The sequence below is a fragment of the Cervus elaphus genome, chromosome 19 (assembly GCF_910594005.1).
Source record: "Cervus elaphus chromosome 19, mCerEla1.1, whole genome shotgun sequence".
Lineage (NCBI taxonomy): Eukaryota > Metazoa > Chordata > Mammalia > Artiodactyla > Cervidae > Cervus > Cervus elaphus.
The window spans coordinates 44,723,490-44,749,818 of record NC_057833.1 but is presented as its reverse complement, the minus strand read 5'-3'; the positions used below and the strand labels follow the sequence as shown (position 1 = coordinate 44,749,818).

Below are 26,329 nucleotides of genomic sequence, written 5' to 3'. Positions count from 1 at the left end.
ATCATGAAAAGTCAAAAAAATACAGCTTCCCCTTTCAGTCTTCCTAGCAGCCAGGAAAAGAGAGAAAATGCAAAGATGAACATAGTTCTCACTTTTCAGTAGCAAAAAGCAAATGAAGACATCAGGAGTGACACATTTACCCTGGAGAGAAACTGTCAGAGGGTATCAAGGGGATTGAAACTGGGTCTCCTGCACAATAGGTGGATCCTTTACCCTCTGAGCCACCAAGGAAGCCATCAAGAGGAAAGCAGGAAAATTATTCCAGAAGGTTCCCTGCTTTCACCTTCACTCATCCATGAACTGAACACAACTTGCCATCTTAGTGACTGTCCTAGACAGGTCTACCGACAGTTGGAGTAATTCTCTTACCTCATGGACACAGGGCCCTGTGAAAAAACACGCCTACCTCATCCCCCATCCATCCAAGCTGTCTTCCTATTAGAACAGTTTTTTTTCAGTTGAGTGACACTTCTTCTCCTCACTCAGCCCTCCCTGTCCTTGCCTCCTCTGTTTAGCCTCCTGAAAACATAAGAACTTTCTGGCAGAAGAGATCCAGATACCTCATAACTGGGGGTTAGCTCCAGACCAATCACCTTGTTGGTATCCCAGAACTCTTGAAGGGGAAAGAAAAAAAAAAAAAGCTTTGATGGCTAGAGTTTACCAATTTCTGTAATAGGGATACTCCAACCATGGCTTATTCCAGTGTGACATCACTGAATGTGGAGCTGTGGAGTGGTACTCACAATTGGCTTGGTGATTCTGTAGGATCAAACTTAATTCTCAACACTTGTACACCACTGAGAAAAAAGGCATGCTTGTTAGTACCAGAGGAAAAAAAATCTCAGTGGACAACAGCAAAAGAGGATGGGTTTGCCTTCAATGCTCAGCTCCAAGCTGATAGAAGCTTTTCCCAGAGAATAGAGAGGAAAAAAAATAAACAAGGGGAAGGCAGGGGAGAGAGAGATCGGGGCTGCTATGAAATCCTACCCTTTTACTCCTCAGGTCTTGTGGGAAGCCAAAGTCAGAAAAGAAATCATATCTGTATACCATGACCTTTATCCTCTTGGAAATCTCCATCTTTAGAAATACAACCAAGTGTAGACACTTGTCCAACAGATCAGTTCTTTGAAAAAGAACAAGGAAGAATTGATCAGAATGGAGGAGACAGGCTTCACTCATTGTTCTGGAAGCTGATAAGATTGTCTCAAATCTTAGTATGAGATTAGAAGTCAATAACATACTTAAAAATATAACCTACGTTTCTATGGCTCTGGGTCCACTGAAAGTATAAAATCACTTAACTTCAATGCTTTGTTTCAGAGCAAAACATTATGAAAGCACAAGTAAATCTAAGACCCGAGTCTCCCTGGTGAGATAGTCCTTGGGATTTCTCCACCCCCACCTCCATTTAGATGCCCTCATGGTCCTCTGTGTTCTGGATCTTCACGCCTGGGAATGCTCTGTGCACGTCCCCACAAAAGCTGATGAGCAGCACCTCAATTAGCTCACATACAGGGCATGAAACTGCAAGAACTTTACTTTCTCTGAGGTTATCTGGAAACGTGCTTTAGGAAATGAAAGAAAGGAACACGTTACAGATGAAGACTAATGAGAAAAAATGACTTTTGTCATTTGTAAAATGAATGTTCTCTGTATAAATTATAAAGTATAGAAGCAGGCTCTGCACTGCTAACATAGGGAAATTTTTCCCCTGAAAGCAATTTCTCAAAGCATACTAATCTTGCTTTTATTATTATTTTAAAATGGGAGGGGTCAAAGACTAACGTACCTGTCATACTCTACAACATACCCAAATGCCAGCAATTGGATGCCATTTCTCTGCATCTGTGAATTTCTCAGGTCTCCTTTCCTTTAGAAAGAGGGCGCATTAGGAGAGTGAGGGATTAACTAGTACTTTTTTTCAAACACTAATAAAGCTGCTCCCTAAAAATTCCAAATTTCATGGAAATGGGTCATGCCAGAATCCCCTGGCTTAGTATTAACTCTTTGGAAGACCTCAGATCTCCCTCCCTGCCAAGGACGCTATTGATGGATGGCTTATCAGAACGGAAGCAGAGTGATCGTATGAAGTTTGAAAATGCTCACCAGTGATTCTGACATGGTCCTCCTGCCTCTTTGAGGACTCTCAGCCTAGTCTTCACCATCCGGAGCCTAAAGGGCCCAGCAGACAACATATTCTCAACAATTATTTGGTGAATAAATTGACAAATGAATGAATGAGCAAATAATCATATTGAAAAGAGATATAGACCATTGCCAAAGAAACTATTCCTAGTCATTCATGCTTGGTTTTTAAGAAATAAATAACTTTCAGCACATTTACTAATATCTCATGGTTGCAAGAAATCTCAGTGCTTCTTCAAGCGTAGCCCATAGCCAGTGCAGAATTGCCTTCATAACTTCCCTGTTAAGAAACCCTTTAATTTCTTTTTTTTTTTTTGTATAACTTTTTAATACCAAGTTTCTTGGTTGCCCCATCTATACATTATGCAGCATTAAAACAATTAATTCAAAATATTCCAAGATTCAAAACTGTTTTGAAAAGTAATGTTGCCTTAGGGGATTTCATTTGTAATGCACAGTTTGCTTTTTTTAAAGTGTCTAGTCTCATGTTAGTCCTAGTCTGTATTTTCAAAACATAACAATCATCACAATATTTTTATCTTCTGATTTTATAAATCCTTAAAACTTTTTCACTTAACTAATCCCCGCACGCAGGTTCTTTTTTTTTTTTTTTTTTTTGTGATTTTATTTATTTATTTATTTATTTTTTTTTTTAATTTTTTTTTTATTTTTTATTTTTTTTTCCAGTGGGTTTTGTCATACATTGATATGAATCAGCCATGGATTTACATGTATTCCCAATCCCGATTCCCCCTCCCACCTCCCTCTCCACCCGATTCCTCTGGGTCTTCCCAGTGCACCAGGCCGGAGCACTTGTCTCATGCATCCCACCTGGGCTGGTGATCTGAAGAAACCCTTTAATTTCTTTTGAAGAGAGATCTTCTACATCCAGTAATTATTCCCCTAATGAACAGTTCTGAATATTAGGCAAGTCTACTTAATTTCATTCAGACTATTGAGTTCTGTGAGGCTACCTGGAATTGTTCTAGGGCTTCCTTTCCCTGCCAGCTCATCAGATTTTTAAAGTCAGGGAATGTCATCTCCTTTGTTCCTTGGAACTTTGCTAATGTGACCCAGCTCAAACCTCGTATTTCTTCTTCTGGTTTTCAACCAGTGGTCAAGATCCCTGAAAATTCTATGTGGTTCATGCTGAGATTGAGATGAGTACATGATCTCTAACCACACAATACTTCTTGGCAAGAGATAGCGGAAAAAGTGAAACATCAAGGGGAATGCCAGTCTGTGATTCAAACATGGTTGTTGTCTGACACAACATAAAAGTTGAGAATCATGTTTTATTTGGCAGACATTCTGAGGACTTTAAGCCAGTGAGACAGGACTCTCAGATCACTCTGAGGGACTGCTTTAAAGAGGCAAGAGGGTTGAGGAGCCAGGACATATAGGAATTTTTGCAACAAAGACCAGGTAGTCAGAACTTCAGATTACTGTTAATTGAAGAAAACCAGAGGTCTCAAGTTTAAGAATGTAGTGCTTTTCTATGTACGGGAAGATGCAAGAATCGGGCTCAATGAAATGATTGCTTTGGTATGAATATTAGCTATCTGGAGCTAGTATCCTGTGTTTTATCATCCTGTGTCTCCTCAGCGCGCACCATCGGAGGTGGCTGCAGCACTTGACTGCTGCATGGCGTGCTAAGTCATTTCAGTTGTGTGAGACTCTTTGCGACCCTATGGACTACAGCCCTGTCGATGGTGGGCATCCAGTTACTATCCTGAGTTCCCTCAGGATGAAACTTCAAGGTGGCTGTGGCAATGTGATAGTCAAATGTCTACAACATCTTTTATTTACTGACATGACAGGCAATATTTTTTATTCACATTTTCCAGATGTCCCCAGGAGAAGGAAATGGCAATCCACTCCAGTATTCTTGCTTAGAGAATCCCGTGGACAGGGGAGCCTGGTGGGCTGATGTCCATAGGGTCGCACAGAGTCGGACACGACTAAAGCGACTTAGCAAGCATGCATGCACTGGAGAAGGCAATGGCAACCCACTCCAGTATTCTTGCCTGGAGAATCCCAGGGACGGAGGAGCCTGGTAAGCTGCCATCTGTGGGGTCGCACAGAGTCAGACAACTGCAGCGACTTAGCAGCAGCAGCAGCCAGATGTCCCCGAAAGGATCATCACAGGCCAGTATGAACCTACTGGATCTCAGTTCTCATACGAGCTGGGCACCTCTCCCTTAATGGTAACATTAGAAACCATCTCACCCGACAAAGAAAAAGGTCATAGGGCACTTGGCTTGCTTCTTTCTAAACTGACTTCCACAGCCTGTGTCCTGCTGTTGTTCTGTAAACTGGGTTTACAGCCTTGTTAGGGGAGACAGTATTCTAGCCATGGTTCACAAAGGTCCTCATTAATTAATTCCAATATTTAGGGAACATTCTCTGTGACAGATACTGTGCCCCTAGATGTCAGAAAAATGGAGCTGAGAAAGCTCCCTCTCTGCCATTAAAGTGAGCCTAGGAAATTCAAGGTGAAAGATGTGTAACTATATGTTACACTTCAAAGAAGTTACTAAGAAATGAAAGGTTATTGGGGACAAGAAAAATACTTTATTAATAATTAATTAATTAATACTCAATTAATGCTTACGGGAATGGAGACTATGTCAAATATAGTTGTTACTTATTAAGGACTTGGCATGTTCTAGGTGGGTTTCCCAGGTGGTGCAGTGATAAAGAATCCACCCACCCATGTAGGAGATGTAAGAGACACAGGTTTGATCCCTGGGTGGGGAAGATCCCCTGGAGGAAGAAATTGCAAGCCAATCCAGTATTCTTTGCCTGGACAATTCCATGGACAGAGGAGCCTGGCAGACTGTAATCCATGGGGCAGCAAAGAGTCAAACACGACTGAGCATGGCACATGTTTTAGGCACTTGTGCTAAATGCTTATTTATTTATATCTTTTGCTACTAATAGCAATTTTATTAGGCAAGTGTTATCAACCCATTTTATAAGTAAGAGAACCAAGGCTCACACTTCATTCATCCATTCACTCATTTAACAAATCATTCCTCAGTGCATTCTATGAATTAGGCCCTGCTTTAGGCATTCAGAATATACCAGTGACTTCTAGATGCTTATATAATAGTGGAAGATAGTCTATTGTTTGCATGCCAATTAACATGTAAAAGATAAGGTATAACTTCAGATTATCAAACAGTCTATAAAGAAAAAGTTAGGTTAAGGAGATAAAGATAATCTGATTTGGTGGTCAGGGTAGCTATTTTAAATAGAATTGGAGAAGAGCCTCCAATAAGAAGATGCCATTTAAACAAAGGCCTGAATGAAATGAGAGCATGAGCCATGCAAAGATGTAGGGAAAACTGGTTCCAGGTAGAAGGAGCAACAAGTACAAAGGTTTAGCAGTAGCCAAGTCTGTTGAATCTCAAATTTCTTAACCCTAAAACCACAAAATACACTTCAGAGCTTGGTGGAGTTCAACCTCTTTATGTCTTGGCCCAGAAAGAATTCAGTGAGAGGCAAAGTGATAGATGGAGTGAGTTATTAGCACAGGACACTTGTGAAGGATACAAGTGGACAGGCCAGAGGACTCTACCTAAGAACTTAATGGGCTACATTTTTTATAATCAAAGGGAAAGTGGGGAGGGGGAGAAGACCACCTTCTTCCTCATCCTTAAGTAGATATCAGGCTCCCATCATCAGCTCCTTCTCCACATCAGAGGGGGGAGTCTTCTTGTCCCCCCACAGTCAAACCCAGACTATCATGGAGCTATTCAAATCAGTAGAAAAGTGGTGGTGGTGGTTTAGTCACTAAGTCGTGTCCGACTCTTGTGACCCCATGGACTGTAGCCTGCCAGGCTCCTCTGTCCATGGGATTCTCCAGGCAAGAATACTGGAGTGGGTTGCCATTTCCTTCTCCAGGGAATCTTCCCAACCCAGGAATCGAATCCAGGTCTCCTGCACTGCAGGCAGATTCTTTACCAACTGAGCTATGAGGGAAGCCTAGAAAAGTGGTAACATATGCTAAAATATAGTAAATTATCTCAGGTTTCAGTATAAAGAGGTTCTTGTACTTTAGAATGTCATTTCCCCATATATATATGGGATCATTAACTTACTTACCTCAACTAGCATGATGCAGATGCCATTGACTTGTATAGTTTTGTTGTTAAGCAAGCCTGCTTTATTTACTATGTCTGGATTGCTTTCTCAAGTGATATTAACTTACAGTTGTCTCCTAAAGCCCCCTAAATTTCCCTATCTATAATCCCCTAGTGGGATTTCTAAACTAACTGTTTGATTATCCTACTCTACCCGTATCACCACCAGGCTCTATTATCAGATTTAGCTCTCAAAGGCTAAGCAGACCTTAACAAAGTGAAGGATGTGGGGAGGGCATTCCAAGGAGAGAGAAAGAAAACCAAGTTTAGGATTCTGAGAAGTTCTGAATACTCGCCAACAACAGGTTATTTTGATGGCTTTTAGAAAAAGATTTTAAGCACTAAAGTGGCTTGAGTTATGGTCCTTTCTCAGTGTGAGACTTAGGGACTTCTGAAGTCCCTTACAGTAGTACATGCTGTTTGATCTCACTGTTTCTCAACATCTCTGAACCATAATGTTTTCATACATGGAGTCAGAAGACCTTGGTTTGAGTCCTTGCAATCCCTTGCAAGTGATAATTGCATTTGGAATAGCATGGCTTGGAAGTCAGACAAACTTGGATTCAGCTCTGTCATAAACCAAAGGTCCATCAGGCAGGTTTTCACATCCATCTTTACCAAGGGAAAGAGTAAACTGGAGTCATAGAGACCATGGTGGGAAGCCTGGCTCTGCTGCTTTCCTGCTCTGAGACTCTGGGAAAGCTACTTAGTATCTCTGAACTTCAGTTTCCTTTATAATAATGATGATAATATAAAATCTCACAGGGAAAATGTATACGAATGGTTAAATGCAGTTTCTGACACTGTCATCTCTGCTTAAAACTTACATTGTCATGATTAATATTAGATATGTGCACATTTGTCAAAATACCCACATTGAATTGTTCTTCCCATTGGCAAAGTGAGAATATCAGTTCTTTCTTTTGTTTTTAAAACTATTTTAAATTTAACTTTTATTTTATATTGGAGTACAGTTGATTTACAATGTTATGTTAGTTTCAGGTGACTACAGCAAAGTGATTCAGTTATATATGTACATACATTCATTCTTTTTCAGATTCTTTTCCCAGATAGGTTATTACAGAATATCGAGTAGAACTTTCTGTGCTACATAGTAGGTCCTTGCTGATTTCTTATTTTATATATAGTAGTATGTATATATTAATCCCAACCTCCTAATTTATTCCTCCCTTAGGGCTTCTTATTGTAATGCACATGTGTATGGATTTACAAAGTGTTAGCTATGAAAGTCATATACCATCTTCCAGTTCACTGGTTCATTCCTTCATGTATTCATTGAGTTCATAAACTAAAGACCTGTCTAGGTGCTAGAAATACCAAGGTAAGACAGATATGATCTCCAACATCAAGGGCAATCTAGAATTTCTGAGAATTCTAAGAACATTGTCATATCTGTTTCTTTTTAGCTATTCTTAGAATATAATCAAATTCTTTTTTTAAAAAAGGCTCAAAATGCCTTTCTAACTTCATTTTGATTCATGAGTTATACTGTCCTTAAGGTATATTTAACAGAAAAACAACTTGTCCACCACGTGCTTTCATTTACTAATATAGTAGTATTTTGAGGTTGGCATATTAATTTTTAATCGAAAGCACAAATTCCCTTGAGGGTAGAGAAGGGACTTCTGCTTAGTGTCGCCTGTACTCACTTATTGATAAGCATGTTGGTGTGACACTAATAGATGATCAATCTCCTACAGAAGATTAGTGTGCGGGCCAAATGCCATTGAGGTTGAAATCCAACCCATATGGAAGCTGCTTGTTAAACAGGTAACTGTTTTCATTTGTTTTTAAAAATAAACTACTGCTTTTTCCTTTTTCATTTCTAGCACTCAGGGAAATCTTTAAAACATGAATACTTTGACAAGGACAAAAATCTGTATTTTGTGCAGATTTCTTTGGTTATTCCCATTGACTTTAGTTTCTCCTTTTCCTGTCTGTTTAGGTTTTCTTTTTTTATTATTATTTCAATAAATACATTTTTTTATTCCAGGATTTCTAACTGGTCCTTTTCAATAATCACTTGTTCTAAATTCAAATCTGCTTTAAAAAATTCCTTCCCAGTGTGAGGGACAGATTTTCATTTCATAATCTCCTCTTTGTTTTCTTCAGTTTTTTGATGATGGCTATAGTGGGGAGGGGGAAGGATTGTTATCATTTCATGATCTCTTTGAGGATTTAAAAAGCATTATTTGATCTTTTTTTTGTATTGTTCTATCATTCTATTATAGCCATTTTCTTGATAGTGACATCTTCCTTTTTTAGTGTTTTTGTTTTAGAATATTTTCTCTGAATGCTGTGGAGTTTATCATTTATTTCAGTAAGCTCAGCTTGGGTGGGACTTTCCTTCCTCCATTTATCCCTCACTCTGTGCTCACTTTCCTTCTTTGGGTCATACTGGTCACCATGGGTCCCAAGTTCAGAACTGGAGCCTGTATTGGAGGTTTGTGCTCTGTCCATCATGGATCTGTTGGATGCGGGCCCTGAGTCAGCTTGGTGCTTGGGCAAAGTCACAGCTGCACCACAAACTTGCCTCTCCTATTCCGCCCTCTGCTGCTGGTGAACCCTGGCTGGTTGTGACTTTTCTCAGGGGCTATTGCTGTTATCTTTAGCAAGTCTGGTTATGTCTCGTGCCATCTGTGGGATACTTTTCCCCCCTAGCATTGAGCTCCTAGCTATTGATCTCCTGTCTTTTTATAAAACCTAACAGACATCAATCTGTCCCCAGTCAGTGCTACATTTTTCCAGTCTATTTCTAATCCACAAAGATGGTCATTCTGGTTTTTACATGGCCATTTTTTAAAAATAATTTTTATTAGACTTTTTTGTTTAGAACAGTTTTAGGTCCACAGAAAAATTGATCAGAAGGTACTGAGATTTCCTCTGTATTCCATGCCTCCATATAAGCACAATATATCCTACTGTTAAAAAGCAGATTGCTTTTAAAACTTCTTATTCAAGTACATTTTCAAATTACCAAAGACTCTTTCAAGTGTCTATTTAGTCTACTCTGAAAAGAGTGCTAATATTTCCTGACACTTACTTATTAAGTCTTTAGTAGAAAAAATAACAGGAAAAACTATGTCGTTACATTTGGTTTCAAAAGAATATAGAATAAGAGAACTAAATTAATTAGGATGGTTTTGTTTCTTCTACCAGAAGTATTTAACCAATTTTCTACTGAGTTTATACAAACTCAAAATCGTATTACTAGAAATGTATAATTTACAGCTAAAGCATTTTATGCCAAACAGACAGAAGAGCTATAATTTGTAAGAAAAGCATGTTGCAATGGAAATAATAAAAAAGTTAAGGAACACAAGCTTTCTTAACCAATGAAATACAGCCAAGAGTTTCAGAAACTTTTAAGTTATATCCTATTAACTTATGAACCAGATGTCGGTTTGTTTTTAGGACTAAGGTAGAAATTTATTTAGTATATTAGAAAATTATAGAAGAGAGGTAAGAAAGAACAGCACTAATTTTAAGTAATATTTCGTCTAATTCATGATAATTATAAAGAGCGCTTTACCAGAAAAAAAAAAAAAAACTTTGTCTTGCTCAGAAGAGGTCTTTAATTCAAGCTAAGTGTGTAGGTCATGTGACCTTCTCTAGCGCCCTGGGGTTTGCCCTCTCTGCTATTAATAGTAAAGTCAGCAGGACTAAAATGGGGACAATTGAGGGAACAAAAAAAGTCCAAGATATCATTAAGAGACCAAAAATACCTGATTGGAACTGGTGATACATCCTGCACATAATTCTCACTGCAACTTTGAAGAAGACTTTTCTCTTTCCTGGGTAAGACTACCCCTCCTTGTTTAAGAGAGGGTCCATGCTCTCAGAGGATCTTGCTAAGACCTGTGACATAAGAGTATTATTTTTAAATGAATTATTTGGATAAAAGTGAAATCTTTCATTTTCATTGCACAACTTAACTACATCTGTAGCATGTGATTACATGAAAAAGAAACCTGCAATACAAAGTTCAAAATTGAAGTTTGTTCTTAAAAGAATCATATTTTTCCTCCAATGTGGGTACATCTGTTTAAAAAGGTAAACTATTAGATTTTGTTATCGGTCAAATATTTTTGAAAGTTCAAAATAAATAAGGATCAATTTGTGAGCATGGTTCTGAACGCCTAAAATAAATTCACTTCTACCGTATCACACTCTATGAGCTTGACATTGTCTCTACTGAAATTAATGGAGCTCTAAGTGAATTCTATTGTTGTATGTTGCAAAAATGAAAGAAAAAAAATCCTATAAAGAAATGACATCATCTTTATAGGATGTCACTATAGGTGACAGTATAATCTGCCACTAAGGTCCATGCAGGTGACCCAGAATCTCTTTTCGTACCTGCAGGTTTTAAATCCATTCTATGTGTTTCAAGTCTTTACCCTCACTTTGTGGCTGTGTCAAGGTTACATCGAATACTCAGTGGCCATCATCATCTTGTCTGTTCTCTCCATTGCCTTAAGTGTGTATGATCTGCGACAGGTAAGAACAGAAATCATAGTTGGATTCTACTTAGCCTTGGGCTGCACGAGAAGCCAAACATATGGCATTTCTACTGAGAGCAAAGAGTTGCTTCGTTAAACATAAGTCATAACAAAGCAAAAAGCAAGGGCTTACTAAATCTGGGATCTCAGAAGAAGGGTTTCAGGAATGTCAGATAGATTTAAACATCTTTGCAAACTCTGATTATCGACTGAAGGTTGCATTGAGTAGCTATGTTTAGAAGGACTCTGAGGCTGTCTGCGTCTGATAGAAAAGTGATGGATTAATGATGACAGTATAGTACCTTCCTGTCATCTTCCATCACTGTTCATCTTATAGCCAATTAAAATCTTCCCTTTAAAGAAAATCAGTCTTATAAATGATATAACAGCGCATTCTGAAGTGGAGGGCTTCCCTGGGGGCTCAGACAGTAAAGAATTCATCTGCAATGAATTGAGACCTGGGCTCAATAGCTGGGTCAAGAAGATGCCCTGGAGAAGGGAATGGCTATCCACTCCAGTGGAGCCTGAAGAATTCCATGGACAGAGGAGCCTGGTGGGCTACAGTCCATGGGATCGCAAAGAGTCAGACAAAGCTGAGTGACTAATGCTTTCTGAAGTGGAATCTAGCTGAATATTACTTATAAATCCACAGCTCCTCTAAGTCTCTGTTTCCCACTGCACCTTTCTAGAAAATGTTCTGCTACTTTGCTCAAGATTCATCAGGCTAAATTATGAGGCAACTTCTAAATGTGTCTCAATTTATTTGTTGTATATTTTTGGAAACTTGATTGTGAGATTGACTTTTTAGACAAGGGAAACAGTGGTACTTGTATCTGTCAACTCTGTCAAACTTTTAAAATCACCTGGTCTCAAACTTCATCCATTATCTGGAGAAGAGGAAGCTAATATACTGGGAGTGGGTTTGTGTCATAAAGTGATTTTGTGACAGAATCAGGGCTTCTGACTCCATATAAATGAAATTCTATTACATGTGTGATACTTCTTTAGCAGAAGATCCTTTCCAAAGTAACACATTGCTGGGGAAGAAAAGTCAGACCTATGTGTGAGAGGAGAGATGCCTTCTAGCTGTCAGGAGTCTGGGCACATGTCAGTAAGGCAGACATGGAGACTTTAAACAAGTCCAATCGAAAGAGATTTTTATTCTTACTCTGTTTCAGTCACTCAGCAAATATTAGGTCTAAGACTGGCTTTTTATCAGGTTTTAGACTCTACAAATTTTGACTTATGAAGTGTTTGATGAGAAATCAAAGAAAGGCAATATATTTAAAGAGTTAGAAAGCAGGACTTAAAAAAATGAAAAGTTAAATGAATGGAGACACTTTGAGCTAGAGAGTGAAGACCAGAGGGGTTTCTTTTGTTTATGGTTTTTTGTTTGTTTTTGCTTTTTTTAAAAATGAGTGGCCTAGTGTGTTTCTTCATGAACTAATTTAGAATCACAAAAATCACACAAATATTAACAGTGACCAGCAACCTGCCTTTCATGGTGACAGTTTCTTTGTGTCTGGCTGCCAAGTCAAGGGGAAGAGTGACTGTCCTTCTGGTGAACTCTGAGCATGTGAACAAAAGTAGGAAAACAGACACCAGGACAATAAATGATCTGCCATATTCTATTCAGCCACAGTAGGAAACAAATTATAGTTGTTTTACTTTTGTCATTTGATAGAGGTATGTAGTGTGAAGCCCCAAATCAAATTTCTAGCTCCTGGGTTTTGAGAAATCTTTGTTTTAAAAGAATGGATAATTTGATACCTGCAAGCCGCTCATATGCTTTCAGGCTGATGTCACACATCAGTGAATGCAGTTCTTCTTCCATGTATTTCCTTCTGTTGGGAAGACACATACTCAAAATATACCTGAGTATATCATCACTGACCATCTCAGGGTTCTAGGGAAAATACAGAAAGATCTGAGGACTTTGGCAGGAAGATCTTTTCAAGTTAAAATCCTCCCTCCCCACACACACTAATCCTATTTGTATTGCTTGACACAATTTGTTGGTGGACACTTTAGTAGTTAGTTTCCTTTTCTGTGAGATGTGTGAGTGTGTGTGTGTGTTTACTGATAGTTCAGTTCAGTTCAGTTGCTAAGTCATATCTGACTCTTTGCAACCCCATGGACTGCAGCGTACAGGCTTCCCTGTCCATCACCAACTCCTGGAACCTGCTCAGACTCACGTCCATCCAGTCAGTGATGCCATGTATATAGTAGAGAAAATTAAATGAAACAATGCTTTTGAGTTATGTGTGTTCCTAGTCCATAGCAGGCACTCACCAAATATTACTTTTTGTTACCACTGATATGGTTGTTGCTGTTTTTACTGTTATTCTTGGAGTGGAGACACTAGATTATGGAAATATGGGAGGCGGCCTAGAGAGGGAAGACAGGCGTTCTAACTTGAACAAGGAGGCAGTGCAGGAAAACCCTGGGATGAGCTTCTAACCACTACTGATTCATCCACTGTGACTCTGGGAACTCTTTATCCTCTCTGGACTCACTTTCCTCAGCTGTAGGTAGTGGAGGTTAAACTGTTTTTTTTTTAAGTATCACGTTTTTGGGATTCTATCATTTTGCCAGGGCTACCAACAAGGCATGAACAAGAGCCCTTGAAGACTTTAAACACTAATTAAGAAATTGGCTGGCCATGGGGAATGTGGGGGCATGTGCTGTAGACTGGAGTCAATTTCTATAGGACCCTATTAGTTTTAGACTGATTAATCACATAAACTACTCTGTCAGGAGCGGACAAATAATAGAAGATCATTTTAATTCACTTCATCACAAAAGGAATATATATTATAAATACACGCCAGTAGCTCATGGCAAATAGATGGGGAAACAATGGAAACAGTGGCAGACTTTATTTTTCTGGGCTCCAAAATCACTGTAGATGGTGACTGAAGCCATGAAATTAAAAGACACTTACTCCTTGGAAGGAAAGTTATGACCAACTTAGACATATTTAATATCTGCATATTAAAAAGCAGAGATATTACTTTCCCAACAAGGTCCATCTAGTCAAAGTTATGGTTTTTCCATTAGTCATGTGTGGATGTGAGAGCTGGCCTATAAAGAAAGTTGAGCGCCAAAGAATTGATGCCTTTGAACTGTGGTGTTAGGGAAGACTCTTGAGAGTCCCTTGGACAGCAAGGAGATCCAAGCAGTCCATCCTAAAGGAAATCAATCCTGAATATTCGATGGAAGGACTGATGCTGAAGCTGAAACTCCAATACTTTGGCCACCTGATGCGAAGAACTGACTCATTTGAAAAGACTCTGATGCTGGGAAAGATTGAAGGCAGGAGGAGAAGGGGATGACAGAGGATGAGACGGTTGGATGGCATCACCAACTCGATGGACATGGGTTTGAGTAAACTCCAGGAGTTGGTGAAGGACAGGGAAGCCTGGCATGCTGCAGTCCACGGGGTCGCAAAGAGTCGGACACAACTGAGCAACTGAACTGAACTGAACTGAGCTCATGGAACCCAAGGACGTAAAGCGTAGATGGCCTTCACCAGGGGGCTGAGCCGAGGAACTTGGGTTCCTCCTCCCAGCCTCCTATTCTATGGCAAGTATGCAATGAAGCAAACATATTTTGGAGAAAATGCTGCACCCTCACTCCTTTTTTTTCTGAAAACTAGGTGTACCTAGAGCCCTGGCAGCCCACAGATGGTTCGTTCCATGTGGCTTTTTCCCTCCACTGGCACAACTAGTTGGAAAGGGGGCATCTGATCCAGTGGAAGCTGACTGGAATCCTTCTGCATGGGATCCTGGAATAAAGGCTTGAAGCTGCTGGTCATACTCTGTCAGGAAAGTGGTCTATGATGTATAGCTAGGACCAGGGTGGCCACCCTCGATCCCTGCATATGGACAAGCAGAGACACACACACACGCACACACACACACTTCCTCAGAACAAGTAAGGAAAAGAGTGAGCAAAATACACAGTGAGACACAGAGGTTAGCAATAATCAGTCCAACAGAGACAGATAACCTGTTTCTCACAGCGTTTCCCTGTTCCTAGTCTGGAAACTCCCTTGGGAGACTTGGCTGTGCTTCCCGCCTTAGGTTCGTAAGACATTCCTGCATCTTCATCAGTTCTCAACTTCTGCTTAAGCCAGCCTGGCAAGTTCCTGTTCAGTTCCGTTCAGTCGCTTACCTTCTCTAGTTGCTGGGAACAGGGGCTACTCTTCCTTGCAGTGCATGGACTTCTCAATGTGGTGGCTTCCCCTGCTGCAGAGCAAAGGCTCTAGGCATGCCGACTCAGTAGTTGTGGCACATGGACTCAGTTCCTCCAAGGCATGTGAAATCTTTCTGGACCAGGGATCGAACTGATGTCCCCTGCATTGGCAAGCAGATTCTTATGCACTGTACCACCACAGAAGTTCCTTGAGGAATTTCTTATTTGTTTTTAATAAAAACAGAATTGTCCTATATGAATTAAACTGGAACTGGCACTTTTCACATTACGATTTATATAATGGCCATCCACCATAATAAATAATGCTAAATTGTGTCTAAAAATAATGATGTGATATTCCATAGGGAAAGGGACGTCGCTTGGTCATGCCCGACTCTTTGCGACCCCATGAACAGTAGCCTGCACCAGGCTCCTCCGTCCATGGGATTTTCTAGGCAAGAATACTGGAGTGGGTTGCCATTTCTCCTCCAGGGGATCTTCCTGACCCAGGGATCGAACCCAGGTCTCCTGCATTGTAGACAGACAGACACTTTACCGTCTGAGCCACCATGACCTACCATAATTTATTCAACTGTTTTCCTCTTTATGGAAAATAAGGGGTTTCTTCTCTACAACACATATATTGAATTAAAACTAACTACAATATAGTGTATTCTTACATATTAGTGTTTGTGTCTCTTTTTTAAGCAAAATAAGATATGTATATTTTGGGTGTTAATAAATACTGTAGTATTATTTTCCATAAATGGAATAATTCAGTCTCTTATTGGCAACATATGAGAATATCTATTTTCCCAGATCCTGACCAGTATTAGGTGTTATACCTTGGCATCTAAAATTTTCCATTTAATACATTTTTGAAAATTGTGTCTCATTGATGTTTTAATTTACACTTCCCTGATTACTAGTGAGATTAGACACACTTTCCTTTGTCTAAAAGAGATTTGCACTTTTATTTACTGTTTTTTTATATCCATTATATACATGAAAAAGTTCTGTTTTTAACTCTTCTTTATCTTGACCTTGACTTTTGCTAGACTTAAAAAATATGTCTACTTAAATATGTTTCTTTTTCTTTATGGTTTCTGGGTTTTTGTTTTAAATGTCTCCTCTTTTTTTGTTATAAAGTTCTCCTTTTCCAAAATTAGGTATTTTGATTTTTCTATTTGTCATTTTCTTAATATTTACTTTAAAATTATTCATAGAATTTAAATATTCAGATCCTACAACTTAAAAATCCCTGAATGCCTTCTTTTACTCCAAACAGTAGCATGGGAATTTCAGCCTTGATGGCAATATTGCAAAAGACTTCTTTGAAATGACGACACTAAGCTCATTAGCAGTTAGCGTTTGTTAATAAAAGCTTATCTGACCCAACCTGCAAGGCCTCTTGTAACACTATACAAAATGGGCCAGTTTCCTGAAACTCTCTCTTTGTAGTTTAAATCACAAGTCCTCAGCAATTAATATTGTTAATTAATTGCTATATTATTAATTAATTAATATAGTCCTCAGCTAATCCATTTAGTGCTTTACAATTTGCAGTGGAATCTGACATTTATAATGAAGGTGCTTGTATGAGGCTTGGCAAACTGTGAAATGATACACAAACGAGAGGGAGGGATAGGAGCAATCAGGGAGGTAAAGTGATTTAATCACATTCACCCCAGGAAGGGCGGGTATAGACCTTCATCCCAGGTTTCCTGACTCTGAGTCACTTTCCCCTTGAGCAAAATCTCCAAGTAATTTGTGAGCTTCCTGTGGCAGTAAATGATGTTTTGATAATTTATAACAGAAAGCAGATTTGGGCAGGAGAGCTGGGAGAAAGGGAAGAAAAAGCATCTACTTACTGCCATTTCTAAATTATGCTAAGCAAATACAAGCTTTTGAAAACTGCAAAGGAGAAGAATGTTGTCAGAAGTGGAATAAGATATCCCTCTGCATCCACTCTAGCCACTGACAATGTCGCTAGAGAGAGGTTACCTTGCCTAGGTCAAGAAACAGCCCAGTGCAACATGGTCCCTTTGTACCACTTCTGAGGCAGATATGAGCACAAACCTTGGCACCCAATTGCATTTTCACTGAACTGTACTGCACGCTCCACTGCCGGCTCCGCGGGTGGCTGCTGCCAATAGCATGGACATAGCTGGCCCACAGTTCTCTGCCTCATTCAGGACTGAGCTGGGCTCAGGAGACACCTGAGTTAATGCCCTCATTATTCCTCTCTGGAGGAAATCCAGCCACCGCAAACACAAGGACACACAGCAACAGATGCCGAATAATAACAATATGCAAATTCGTTTTGGAAGTGAATCCTGGTCTCACTGGACAGGGACTAGAGAAACCAGAGGGGGCCTAATGAAAATCAGGCAGCGAGCTTGGAAATCATGGCAAGCATCACAGTGCTGGCTTTCTCCTAGCTGGTTGGTTGTCATAGAAACCTGTGTGTGTAGGGTTTCTGAGTACATTAGCTCAAAGAGGATGCTTATATTATCCTACTGCAGAATTGTTGGGTGAAGTAGAATTATTCAGCTCAGTTAATAAATATTTGCCGAGGGCCTACTATGTGAAGGCCACAGGGGATACGTAGATGAATATGTGGTCCCATCTTTGAAACTCCTTTGAACCCCCTCCAGGAGGGGAGACCTGACAAGAAAACAGATAGCTCTAGTGGAATAGGATCTATGCACTAATACAGGAGGAAACACAGACAGTGGAACAATTAATTCTTCCTGCGAGTGTTAAGGACTTATGGGTTGGAGATATTTCAACAGGGCTTTATGCATAGGAATGGAAAGAGTTGGCTAGTAGAAAACGGGGGTGAACATTCTAGGAAATAGCTCAAGCAAAGACAGGAAAGCCTGGCAGGTTATGCAAGATGCTAAGATTGATAAACAAATCAGCTTTATGCCTTCATGAGTTTGCAGAATTATAGTCAAGCATTATTGACTCAGACTTCATCACTTCCAAATGTGTTACCATCCTCTTAAGCGAAGTTGAAATTGACATTGACTAAAGTAGTTTGCTATACAAGAAAATAAAGAAATTTGTAAGGAGGATGTTTCTCTTCTTAAAGGACAAAAGCTGCTTTCAAGCACTTTCAGAGAACATTTTCACCCACAGAAAAGGCTTTAGTCAGATGAACCTTTTTGTGATTGTTGATTTTCATACTTAATAAGTCAGTGATTGTGGGCAAGTTACTTTAACATTTTTAAGCCCCTGTTTTTTGTTTTATTGTTTTTGTTTTTAGTTATATGTACACTGGAGGTAATGGCATTTTCATCACAGGATTATTTTGAGGATTAAAAAAATCAAGCAACGTATTCCAAGTGCATAAAATAACACCTGGCACTTGGTGACTGAATAAAGTTTTAAACTATTTAAAAACAATAATTTGAGTCATTCTTTATACTATGAATATTTCTCCTGTGAAGCCTTGGAAGTCTGAATGAATCTTTGATATACAAAATAAATCAGTATCATGCTTTTGTAGAGCTTGAAGGGAACCTGAAAATGATCCAATTCAATGTTGTCTGTTGACAAAGAAAACAGATAGCTTATACGGTGAAATGTGTTATATAGGGGTACCTGACTGATTGGTGGGTAAGCCTGACCCACCTCTCAGGAATCCTGACTGAATCCAGCAGTCTTGCTACCAAACCACGTTCTCACTGTCATCCATAATTAAATGAATACCCCAACAGGCAAGCCTCAGGAAGTCAAGTTAGGCCAATGAATATGTGCCCAACAGTAATGTCACTTTTTCCACTCAATTGGCCCAAATGATTGAAGTTTAGTTTTTCAAGCAAAACTGAAATAAATAATAAATTGTTCTACATAAATATTAATACCAAACTTACCAAACTCATTATATTCTCTCAAGAGGGAAGTTGCATAATTGTGTATAATTCTTGTCTAAGCCTGGTGACATTTATAACATTAAAAACATTATCAACAAAACAGACAAAAATAATTTAACATCTAAAGAGAAGTTTTATTATATCTGAATTATGGTAAGCTGTATGGTAAGCTAAATTATGGTGTTTAAGTACTGTTGACAGTATTTAGACCTCTTCTACTTAGAGGTATCTGAGTAACTGACATCCATACAGAGCCTTCCAGGGAGGCTCCGGTTGGTCTGGCGTCACACTCACCTCTGTCTGGTGGCCTGAGAGTCAGTTTAGACGACTCTGTGGATCACATCCTCTCTCACCTCTATTTTCTCATTCTCTGAGTTATCCTAGGAGATGCTTCCTCCACTTCTCCAGGCTGCTTTCATTCCCTCCACTTTGTCAGGGTCTTATCTCAATGAATCCCACTTCAAGTGAATTTTTTCAGCTGATGTACTCAGAAAAGTGTTTTTTTTTTTTTTAATGACAGCTTTCTTATTAGTCATCAACACTCATCGAACTCTTACTATAGTAATGAGTACTATCCAAAGTGATGAGTAAAATAAGCATAAAGTAACTTAAAACAACCATATAAAATAGATACTGTTCTTTCCTCCACCTTTAGATGAGGAAAAGGGTGTTAAACAGGCTGAATAACTCATAAGTAGTAGAACCGCAATTCCAAATAGAGCAGTATGACTCCAGTCTGCAGAATGATCCAATATGAAAATCCACCAGTTCATAGAAGAGGTGATGGTTGTTCCACATGCAATCAAATACAACCTAAATATTCAGAGGCTCTTACAATGGAAACCCCTTACAGATCAAACTCAGCTTTGCTTTTTACAGACAGGGCAACAGAGACACAGAGAAGAGGAGTAACCTGTTCGTGGTCTCATTGGTTTTCTCCAGTCTAATCGTTCATCCTCCAGAAATGAAGTCTCAGTTCCTTAGCTTGAGCCCATGAAACAGTGGCTGTGCATCATTTTTCCTCGGATTGAATTAGCATTAAGCTAATGAGCATACTTGCTGCTCTAAATAGGGAGCTGGGTGAGTTAGGGGTTGAAACAGGAAAGTAGGAGCTTGGAAAGTAGACTTAAGTCTTTCCCAGAGTCAGTTTGACTGTGGCAGCAGGTTCAGCATTTACTGTATTGAGATCAGGTGGTTTTCAGGATATGGACTATCTAACATTTAAATGCTGACTTTAAATTTACAGCAATCAGTGAAGCTGCACAACCTCGTGGAGGATCACAACAAAGTCCAGGTCAAGATCACTGTAAAAGGCAAAGGTAAGTGATGTGTTTTGCTTTCGTCAGCATCCTAGTATTTGGAGTGGAGTTGGTCTCATTTGTTTTGATGATTAGTCAAGGAGGAAAAGTCTTTTTAATTATACTGAGGACTGGGGCTGGGTGAGGCAAACAAGTCATCACAGATTGAAAATTTAAGGCAGCAAGGTCATAAGAATGCTAACTTGTACCTGCAGGATACTGAGAGTGAGCCCCTTGTTAAATTCTGTACCTTAGTTGCCTGGCATGCCTCACCCTGATCCCAGCCCTGATTGAACTGTTTCTACTCAATGTGGTTTATTTCAAATCCCCTCTGAACTCCATATTTCACTCACTGGAATGTTACTGGGTAAGCCTTCTTAAGGCTTTTTGATTTGCTAACTAACCATCTCAAACAGACCCAGCAGCATATATTTCTATTTGTTATATGGAAACCAGACCTGTAAAAGCTTATGGATGGGTGGATGGACAGTTGGCATTTGCTCCAAGTTACCTGGGCTGAGGTGACCACGGCTCTCAGAAAGGATTGAAGAGCTGCACTCCAGAGCAGTGGAAGTTGTCTGGAGTGTTTACATGGGCCCCAATCCAAGTACTGAGTGTGCTATAGGGGGTCAGGAACCCAGCTAATGGATGTAAGCAGACACAAGTCTGTAAGCAGACACATTGGTTTACTGGAGTGTTTACATGGGCCCCAATCCAAGTACTGAGTGTGCTATAGGGGGTCAGGAACCCAGCTAAAGGATGGAAGCAGACACAAAGTGGCACTCTTCCATGGACCAATGCCCTTAAGGGTCTCCTGTGGGCAGAGTGCTGTCCCAGGTACTAGGATCAAGATGGGATCTTATTGCTGAGCAAATCCTTTCCTAAGACCCAGACACCAATTCCCTAATCCTAATTTTCTGGGAATCTGCAATTGAGTGGAAAGAGGCTGGAGCAGGTGAGCACGCAGGGTAGTTCTTAACCAAAAAGTTGATAAGAGTTCTTGGCTGTTTTTATTGTTAGGTAAAAACAGGAAAAGTTCATCTGATCATGAAAATGTTGCTCCTGTATAGGTTTGCAAGAGCTGGAATCCCGTCTCTTGGTTCCCGGAGATGTTCTTATTCTTCCAGGAAAACTTTCATTGCCATGCGATGCTGTTCTGCTTGATGGAAGTTGCGTGGTGAATGAAGGCATGCTCACAGGTAGGCAGTTGTCATGGAGTTTCCTCTTTCTTTCCTTCCAACAACCAGGTCAAGTGAGCAAAGCAGATCAGCATACACTTTGCCTGCTTTATGGACACAACTTAGTGACTAAACAACAACAACAAAGGTATTGAGAGATAGATGGGGAAGGCACATCTAGACTATTCATGTGAATGAAAGCAATATACGTAGATAAGAAATATTTAAAAATATAAGAATGAAAACCACGATACATATGAAACTAGAAGAAAAGACTGATACAACTTGGAATTAATTAATTACCCCATGAGTGAGATGAATAAGATGCTTTGAGTTCAGAGCTGGGTGAGAGGACCCTACTATTTGATACATAATCTCTTTATAAACATGAGGATCGTTTATACACCTGTTTGAACAAAACACAGACTAAAACTGTCACCTCATAATTGACAGGGCATAGAGATTTTATCCAGCCCTGTATTCTGTAGATGGAAAACTGAGCCCCAGTTTTCAGTGGGAGAAAGATTGAGTTGGGTCTTCCAGAAAGGCAGTAAAACAGTTCCGTTCTTTAGAATCGTGTTTCCAGTTGATCTCACTGAGCAAAAAACTGGTTTTCTAGTTATGGCTTGAACTGTCCTTGTCCTCATTTGTACTTTGTACAGTCCATTTGAATTTGTGTAATTAGTAAGGCACTATCTATAACATATTCTTTAAGCCAAAAAAAAAAAAAAAGAAGAAAATACGCAGGGCATCTTAATAAAAGAAGAAAAAAAACCATATGGAAACACGAAAAAGAAATTATTGGTCTTTTGAGTTTACAGTTGGTGCATTTTTCTGTTTCCAAATAGTGTAAAGACAAGGAAAAGAAAAAACACATGCACAAGACTTTTTAACATCACCTAAACATAAAGAGAGTCATTCTCTCATTCCTAAATTGTTCAACAGAAGCATATTTGCCATTGAAGATGAGCCTGCTTAATTTAAACTGAGACAAGAAAATGCAGTAAACATAAATATGTGCAGTATAATTACAAAATACCCCTTTAATGTGTTAAGATCTAACTGCCTTGTAATGGTAGTGATGAGGATTTGCATACTGATTGTATCTCTCATCCAAAATGTTGCCATAGTACCTCAAGTACAAACCTCACACCCAAGAAAACCTTGCTCTTCACTCAGAGGCAATGACTATCTCTCATTCCCAATAGCCTGACGACCAAGAACAGCGTCTCTGAAGGTAGCAGAGGGCGTGGCAGTGAGGAGAGAGAGGGGACAGAGCAGGGTTTACTCCCCTGCGTCTACTGACCTGGAGGATCATGCTTGCCTGATTCTTAGGAAAACTCAGAAAGTCCCAGAGAAGCAGCAAAGGCAAATGTGCAAAGTTGACCTAAAATGACCTCAAATGGTCAGTGGCTTTTCTGAGGGCCTGTTTCAGGAAAAATAAAATCATCAGCATTAATATCTATGCAACCTAAGTACTGATAAAGTCAACTTTAGAGATAAACACATAAAACAAAAATATATCCATCTCTTTCTCATTAATTTCTTGAAATAGACCTCAATATCAGCATGCTTTGAATATTTTGTTACATAGCTTGCCTAGATCCTCCCACTCACTATGTATTCCTGGGGATCCTGATGGAGTAATTAGATTAAGGTTAGATTCCTGAAACTGCAACCATATTTCTTGAGTATGTGTTCACAAATGTGACTCAGGTAATATCCCCCATGTGCAAAAATAGTCCTTTACATATAGAGAAGTCTTTATGTAAGAAGAGTAGCAAATATTCCTAGCATCTCTATAGCAATTTATACTTTCATAAACAACTTTTATATCTCACTTCATTGTAGCATAAAACAAATTAGACTAGGTGCTATTATAATACCCAGTTTACAGGTAGGGAAACTGAGGTGAAGAGACTAGGGCTGCTCAGCTAATGAGTGAAAGAGTCCGAGTTGGAGGTGGATTGGCTTCCAGGCACGAGAGACCATAGGAGTGAAGACAATGATTCGAGGATGGGTACAGCTACTGTTTTTAGTTTTGTGTCTCCTTGCCTTTTCCTTTCTCAGGATTAGTTCCATTTATAGCACATGCGCATTGCAGAATTTTCCTTAGCATCATCTTAACCTCATCCTCTCATCATAAACTCCACTATGCAAAAAACTCAACTTTATTTTATACCTACACTTCATTTTAATTTTGGCTTCAAATTTGGCCATTCTTGAAAGTGTGTGGTGTGAAGCATCTGATATAAGCCAGGTATCCCATCAGTTAGCAGGACTTCCCCAGAAGCTGGCAGGACCTCCCCAGCAGTTAGCAGGAGCCCCACCCCCACACCCCCCATTCTAGTCTGGCTACAGAAGTTGTGCCATGTACTGGGGAGAGGCCCCTGGTCTAGGACATGCTCCTCTCTGTGATTGCCCCACGCCACTCAGAGCTTGGGGAACGTCGGGGACCTATCTACCAGGAGGCAGACCTTGGAGATGTTTGCTCTCAGTTTCCATAAACTTCTAGAATGTTTCCATGTCCAATTTGGTTCGGGCCCCTTCTCTCATAGACATACAATATCCAAGCTCTCTTTAGACTTTCTTCCAGTTCCTACTCCTTGGATTTTTATTTGGCTAAAAAAGTGGTAAAAGAAAGGCGTGATAAGCAGAAAAGCTTTGTTCTTACTTTCAGGTGGTCTCCAAAATTCATGGTAAATTTATGAGTGGCTTTTGAAACTCAAAAGCCAGTCTCTTGCTCTTTTCTTGTGTCTCCTGAGACAGTGATCCCCTTCAAGATTTAGCTCTTCCCAAAGGGTCCAGAGGAAAAAAGGAGTACCATGGGGAGAAATTTTTTCCTGGTAGCAATAGCTAATTTTTCTTAGCTCTCATAAGTATTCGGTGTTATGCTAGCATTTTACACATGTTTTTTCATTCAATCCACAACTCTGTAAAGTGGGAAAATCTGAGGCCCAGAGAGGGTAATTTATTTGTCTAAGGTTACACAGCTTGAAAGTGGTAGAGCTGAAATTAGAATTCATTTGTTTATTCGTTCATTCATTCATTCCACAAATGTTTATTAGCTGCTACTATGGAGCAGACGCTCTGCTAGGTACTGGGGAGACAGCAGTGAACAGGCAGATTTCTGCCCTCATGGAGCGGACTCTAGTGGGAGGACAGAAAACATGAAGGTAGATAAATGACAAAAATTCCCAATAACAGTAAGTTCTATGAAGAAAATAAAATACTTAAACCCAGCCATAAATTTTGTCCCCAGAGTCTATGCTTGCAATTACTGTTCCTCGTTCTCTTAGAGATAATTATGAGGGGGAGAGGTAACTTTCACTCTGCCACAATCCCCCACCCTCCCTCTGTTCATTAGAATTACTAATCTACTTGAATCATATGCGCAGAATCATGTAGTGATCTGAGCTGGACACAGAAATTCCCCTAAGAGCTTATTTCATATTTATATCCTGTCAGACAAGCTTGTAGTCAGTGGATAGATCAGATCTTCTCCTCTCTTCCTGTTTTCCTTTCTTTTTCTCTCTCACTCCTGTCTTTCTTTCATTTATTCACTCATTCATCCATTTATTCAATAAAGTTTCAGAGATGCCTGCTATGTGCCAGCACTGCACTGTGTGCTGGAATCAACAAGAGAAATGAGAAAAGGTCCCTGCCCTCAAGTAGTTTATAATCTGATGGTCCCAGAAGTATAAATAAACAGGGACCTGACCTTTCAAAGCACTGTCACCATGCGGAGACATCTGGCTCATTGTGGACAAAGGAGGGAGTTTCAATTTCACAGCAGCCAGGGTCTTCAGGTCTCAGAAGCCAAGTGAACAGTTGGCTGTGAGTGTCTTTCCTTCTGAAACCCTCTCCACCCTACATAGATCTCCAAACGTTTGTTTGGAGACTCCATCCTTTCCTGGGATCCATGGGAAAATGCTGAATATAAAAATTTTAAATGTCAAAGTCCTTGCCCTCTGATATTATCTAGATCATGAGAAAGAACCTAAACTTGTATAACTATAATCAGTACAACTGTATTTCCAAGTAGGAAATATGACATTATCTTGCTAATTGAATAGCAAAAATCTGATGAGAGTTTTCCACTGATTCTAGTGCTTTTTAAATCTATGAGCCCAGAAGTGTTATTAGCATTTTTATTTTGTCTCTGAAGCTTATTCTTTTTGAACTCTGAGCTGATTTTCTTTGTATCTGAAATATCTGGTTGTACTTCCATTAGGGAAAGTAGAGGAAGAATACTGGCAAAGAATGGGAGTCAGTAATAGAATACATCCATAGCCTAGTTTAGCTGAAGTCTGTGTAGACTGAAAACAGCCAAGGATGCTTAGATGGAGGTGGCTCTGACAACCTAGCAGGAGAGTTCGAGGCTTATTAGTAATGGCAATTGAAAAGGTTGAAGGATTTTTGAGAAAAGAATGAGATAATAAAAGGGGCCTCTGTTAGGATTCATCTGGAAATGGTTTGGGAAGACTGACAGAGGGGACAGGAGGGGAGGAACAGTTAGGAGAATGGGAGGTAAGAGAAAATAGATATATTAGTCTCTGACCCAGTTCTTGGCACAGGGTTCTTGAAACACTTGTAAATTCCTACTTGATAAAAGCACTAGGAGCATCTCTTGTTCTAATGAGGCCGCTGTTGGTGGATACCTGGATGGCTCCTGGATGGGGGCTGGTCCCCAGAAAGACCAAACCATGATTAGAAGCTTGGAATTTTCAACCTCAAACCCCATTCTCTATAGAGGGAAGAAAGGCTGGAAATGGAGTTGATAATTAAGCATATCTACATGAGGAAGCTTCCATAAAATCCTAATAGTATGGAGTTCAAACAGCTTCCAGGTGAAAGAGCACACCCACATACCAGGAATATGATGCACCCCAACTCCAGGGGGACAGAAGTTCCTGTATTCAGAACTCTCCCAGACCATTCCCCAGGTATCCCTTCACC

The 26,329-nt window shown here is 39.7% G+C and overlaps 1 protein-coding gene across 5 annotated transcripts in view; it reads left to right on the top strand.

Moving 5' to 3' along the window:
• Window positions 1-26,329, top strand: part of ATP13A5 (ATPase 13A5) — a 113,920-nt gene that overhangs the window by 21,732 nt on the left and 65,859 nt on the right. For all 5 annotated transcript variants that reach the window (XM_043874911.1, XM_043874912.1, XM_043874910.1 and 2 more), the window contains 4 exons: window positions 8,015-8,084; window positions 10,680-10,814; window positions 20,141-20,213; window positions 21,263-21,391. In XM_043874911.1, the coding sequence (XP_043730846.1) occupies window positions 8,015-8,084; window positions 10,680-10,814; window positions 20,141-20,213; window positions 21,263-21,391 (407 nt within the window). The remainder of the gene's footprint in view (window positions 1-8,014; window positions 8,085-10,679; window positions 10,815-20,140; window positions 20,214-21,262; window positions 21,392-26,329) is intronic.